General features: G+C 33.0%; 1 protein-coding gene across 1 annotated transcript; it reads right to left on the bottom strand.

Annotated features, from left to right (window-relative positions):
- Nucleotides 1-2,686: 2,686 nt before the first annotated feature.
- LOC25500602 (protein DMR6-LIKE OXYGENASE 2) lies at nt 2,687-5,046 on the bottom strand. Its single transcript, XM_013589079.3, has 4 exons — nt 4,754-5,046; nt 4,081-4,328; nt 3,435-3,756; nt 2,687-3,051 (listed from the first exon to the last, which is right to left on the bottom strand). Exons 1-4 carry the CDS (start codon nt 4,970-4,972, stop codon nt 2,809-2,811), a joined length of 1,032 nt encoding a protein of 343 aa, XP_013444533.1. The 5' UTR covers nt 4,973-5,046; the 3' UTR covers nt 2,687-2,808.
- Nucleotides 5,047-5,715: the final 669 nt, after the last annotated feature.

Raw genomic sequence — 5,715 nt, 5'->3', positions numbered from 1 at the left:
CAAGAATATCAGCTATTAATTCTCATCTCCACCAATAATATCCCACGTTCTTGTTTAGTAAATGTTGTTGTGGCTCTTGAAACGTTTGAGTTTATAAAAATAAAAAAAAATAAAAACTATAATTGCTATTAATTCTCATGAAAAGCCTCATTTTCTCAAAAAAAAAAAATGGTTATGCGTACCCTGAGAGCACCACCGCCGTACCGTAACCGTATCAAAGTTTAAAAACAAAACAAAAAAATTGGTACATCATGGGTGCGTACTGTACGAGTACCAGTACCTGCGGAGTACCCGGTACAGGTACGTTTTGCAAATTGGAGTACCCGCCCGTACTTCAAAGATAGAGATAGATTAATTGATATATATTAGAGATTTTCTCATCCTAAGGCTTGTCTTACCAAGGCAAAAAAAAAAAAAAAAAAGGATTTGGAATGTTTGTTGTAGTAATGAACTCCATGAGTTTGGTGTTTTAAATCATTTGCATATTTTAAATCAACTTCAATTATTCATCTTACAAAATCAAAAATATTTTTCAATTGCGTAACTTAAGAGAAAAGGTACCATTGAGATTCATAAGTTCATATGGATTTGATATTATTCTTATTACGACGGCAATCTCGTACACTTGTGGGTCTATCAACGTACAATCCAAAATAAGAATTCCAACGAGGCATTCTTGTACGATTTGAATATTCAGAAAAAAGACACATATAAAGAAATGAAAACTCACAAAATCATCCTTAAAAACACAAACTCTTTTATCGATGCAATAGAGTATAAAAATCGTGTGATTTAATCTTTAATCTTTAATATAGATTGGTCATATATCCACAGATGTTTGTAAGAGATGATGTGATAATTTAGTATCATCATTAAATTTTTGTGTAACTAAATATTTTTGGGATGTAATTAGAAGAAGAAAAAAAAATCCGTACTTTATCCTAACATTGACAAATACACGTGAAAATATCATATTTCCTATGTAGTGAACTAATTTCTTTGTATGGTATGGTGATTAAGAAACAAAACTGGACCAATCTGTCCAACAAGAAACCTGTGCAACTCGCTGCAAAATCTATTGGTAAAACTGGTCCTGCAATTCAAGTTATTGATTCTCCTGAGATTGCTCCTGATGAGCCAACTGTTGAGGTTATCACTTTTCATACATCCAATTCTGCTGAACCTGAAAATCTATCAGTTCTAGACAAGTAATCTGAACTTGTTTCTCTGCATAATTCCTTTGATATTCTGAACACTGATTCTTCTGCAGAACAGATGACTGTTAATCAGAGTGAATTTGTGGGTCTTCCATTAGAGCATGCGAGTGTGAGGACAGACACAAGTCTTAAGGCACCTCTTTCTATTGAAACAAGGCCCTTAGACACTGTGCTTCTTAATCACACTCAGTCGGACAAGGAGGGTTCTGGGAGGCCGTCATTCCCCGGACCACCTTCTCTCCTTAATTTTCAGAGTAAATTAGCTGGGAGGCTCTCATTCCCCAGTGTTACTTCTGTGTCTACCTCTAAGGCTTGCGATCCAGTTAAGGTTGCTACTTGGGCTGCACCCCTCTGCTATCACAAACTAGTTTACCTGCACCTGTTACTCCCCTTCATCATCCTGCAACACCATCTATGTATGCAACTGCTACTATGCCTCAACCTGTAACTACCAACTATGCTAGTTTGACAAGTGACAAGCTCCCTTCAAGCCAAATCTTGATTTCTACTTCCAAATCCTCTCTCCATTCTGCTGCAGCCCTAAAGAGTGTGCAGATTCTTTCCAAATTTTGGGGGGATGAAGTAGAAGAGGTGATGGAGGACTCTCTCAGCCATGACAAGAGAATTGAGGTGGAAGAGGACAATGTTGAAGACCTCATATCAGACTTTGAGCAACATTATCCAAGTCTATCTGAGAGCACTAAGGCAGAGAAAGAGAAGAAGAAGCACATGAACAAAGTGAGGCCTGCTAGCTTTAACTCAGCCGGAATGAGGACCCGTGCTCAAAAGTGTAACTCCAAAGTTGTCTCGACAGCTACTGAATAGTTAGTTCATTTGCAAAACAATATATAGGAATATCTCACTACTTTTGTATTAAATTTCTTTGAGAAGTCTTGTAATCTGCTTAGCTTTTTCGTACAATGGTGGACCTCTTCCCTTATGATCTTTATTTTATAGTGATAGATCTAGTTTTTCTTTCTGACTTTGTTGTATTGGTTCAGACATCTCCTGTCTTTTATATTTTAGTGCTTTGATAAAAAAAAAAAAAAAAAAAAACTATTTTCTTTGTGCCTGTTATTATGTTAGATGAGTTTGTTCGACTTCTATGAAATTAATTGTACATGTCAAATAAAATAGCTTTGTAAATGTACTTCTCCGGCTACCGTAACTACCTCGTTGGAACTTCTCCGGTGAGCGTTACGCTTGTTTTTTTGGTGGTTTCCGCTGGTTTTTCGCCATCTGCTCGTTGATCATCCCTGCCCCTAGTTTTGTTGGTGTGATTCTGTCCTTTTGAAAGATCTCTCTATATTATATTTATATTTTTTTAATAAAATAATAATCTTGAATAAGTTGACAAAAATGATGATTTCTTTTATTTTACTAGAAAAAATTAAGAAAATGCAAAAAATTAAAATGATCTTGTGTATTAATTAATCAATACATGCAAATCATATGAAAATATATTTTTATTCAACTCAAGTCCAAAAGGATCTATTATTAAAATTAAAAAACTAAGACATTTCATCAAAAGTTCATATTGTTCATGTGCCTTCACTTCAAAAGGAGATGAAATCTAGAAACTACTACAAATCTAAACCTTGAACATGTCCACACATGTTTCTTTTGAAAGTCCTCTATTCCAGAATTTGTTGTAGTATTCATTGTATTCAAACTCTTTGTATTGAACAGTATGATAATTGTCTATGAGTTGAGGAGCTGGTCTTATGATTGCATCTGGTGATGGACAGTAGAACGTTGGAATGGACATCCTCTCTTTCTCACTATTTACCAATGCTCGATGTAGCACACTCTTGTACCTATCATTGCTTATCACCTATTTCAAATCCACACCAACATGCATGTATCATATATAAGTTATTTATGAATAAATTATAAGAAATGTTGATTTTGTTTTTTTTATTAATTGTTCTTATAATATACGGCAAATATCACGTGAATCTGAGGCGGCAAATTAGTACCTTTCCGATGTTAAGTTAAATTTAATATTCTTTTTGATTTGGAAGAATAATTTGGATTGACATATGTATGATGCAACAAGCATGTACTACTAAAAACTATATACTCGAATCCCCGTAAACATGACTCAGCTGACATGAACGTTACAGCTTATAGGGGCAGCGTTCAACGAATATGGTCACCTATTTTAAAAGGAAAAAAAGAAAATTAAAATTGAAGTTTGAGTTTTGACTGAATTACCTGAATTTGGTCACCAATATTGACAATGAAGGTATTAGGAACAGGGTTAATAGTTACCCATTTACCATCCTTAAGGACTTGCAAACCAGCCACATCATTTTGCAACAAAATGGTAATGACATTTGGGTCAGCATGTGCTGGCAAACCATAAGTTAGGTCTGGTTCAGGACATGGAGGGTAGTAGTTAATAGCCATGTGTTGTCCATGTTTGCCAAGTGTGTTGTTTATGTAATCCTTTTCCAAACCTAAACTTTCTGATATTGCATCAAGCAATCTCAATGCTAGCCTTCTCAATTGTCTGCTATACTCTGCTACATCCTCTCTAAACATCCCAAATAAATTAAAATTTTGAATAGTAATTTGAAATAATTAGAAAAATATAATAAAACATTGTGAAAAAACTATCATGTGTAAGGATTGAAGTTATGGTCGTCGTACAAAACAGTTTTGTAAGTATGAGTTAGACCAAATTTCAACAATTTTCATGTGACGGTATAGATTGTATTACAAATGCCAAAAAGATATTATTTTGGATCTCATAAAAACCCTATATTACACATATATAATTGTATTTGTAAAAAATTATTTAAACCATTGATTATATATATTTTTAATAAGAAAAATGATTTTATGTATATTTTTGTACCTGAAAGAAGGTGGGTTGGCAGGCCATTCATGAACATAATCTTCAAGAGGATGACAATGAAGTCTCAAGTAGTCTCTCCAATTTGAAACTTTCTCGGTCTTCACATTGAAACTAGTGGAAAGTCTAGTTGTCTTTAATGGATCATCTGAGTAATTCTTCATTCTTTCACTTTCTGGTAAATTGAAGAATTCTTTTGACACACTCATCATGTTATTTATAACCTCCTCTGGAACTCCATGATTCACAATCTTAAAAAAAAAAATAGAATAACAATCAAATATATATCAAAACAAAATTAGATCCCCTACAACTTCATGGTGCAACAATTATAAAGAGTTTAGATTTAATTTGAAATTAAACTGATGTGGTGTGTATTAGAGTGTGGCAATTATTATATTTTATAATTGATTAGAAAGTGTATGTTAAAATGTTTGTTGTTAGCAATACTCTTCATGTGAATAAATTTTAAATTATTATAATACTCGTAAGATAATAAAGAACAAGTGGTTTCGTAAGTGCAGATGAAATAATAAAAAGTTGTAAACATTTCATATGTTAGGTTGAGTTTCAAACTCGCAATTTTCCACTTTCAAGAACTATGCGTATGATTTTCGTGCTAGGCTATTTAGAGCTAAAAAAAATAAACAAGTTTTTGATTTGATGATGAATATACTTGAAAAAAACCATAATTTCGACATGCATGTGCAATCTTTTGGATGATTTCAGAACGATTTGATGCATCAAGGCCTTGAAGATCAATGGTAGGAATAGAATCTGTGGTGGTGAATTGAAGTTGAAGATCTGGACGATCACCAATGGGTCTGATAAAATTTGAAGGGACATGATCAAGGGTGGAAACAAGGTCTGTTACCAATGGCTTCATTGTGGCCATATTGGAGAATGAAGGTAGCTAGGTAGTATTTAGGATTTCACAAATTGATGTGATGAAATAAAAAGGTTTATGTACTCGTGAGTTTAGCTCAGTTGTTAAAAACAATTTATAAAATATGCAAGGTTTATGGTTCAAAGTCCGGCCACCACCAAAAAAAAAAAAACAAGGTTTATCGGTGGAGTTTGTCTTGTAATAGATCATGCTTATGGTATTTGCTTATGTCATCATTTCTTCTCATTTGTGATGTCATATATTATAGATATTAATCGTATTTTCTTATGTCATTTGTGACGTCATATATTATAGATATTAAAATGTATAATTTATTTCCGTGAATTTAGTTTAGTTGGTAGGCATATTGTATTTTATATGCAGAGGTCGGGGTTCGAATCCCGGACACTTCATTTCTCCACAATTTAATTGTGTGAGCTCTAGTCACTAGACTACTTGATAAAAAAATGTATAATTATTTAAAAAATGTATAATTTGACTGATACACCAAAAGTTGCCATGAGAACAATAATAGATGGTAGAGAGGATAAGAACAACAATAGATAAATAGTCATTCATGGATATGAGGATAAGATGATAATAGATCTTTTCAAACTTATCGAGAATGTTAAGGCTCTTGATATATTTGATCATCTATAACGGTCTTACTCGGTTCAACAAATAAGTCTATGTGATTATGTGTAGAAGATATCAATTCAAAAATAAATAAATATATTCGTATATTTATTCAA

Source organism: Medicago truncatula, chromosome 8 (assembly GCF_003473485.1).
Source record: "Medicago truncatula cultivar Jemalong A17 chromosome 8, MtrunA17r5.0-ANR, whole genome shotgun sequence".
Classification (NCBI taxonomy): Eukaryota; Viridiplantae; Streptophyta; class Magnoliopsida; order Fabales; family Fabaceae; genus Medicago; species Medicago truncatula.
Note: the sequence above shows the minus strand (reverse complement) of the source record. Positions and strands in the feature narration are given on the sequence as shown.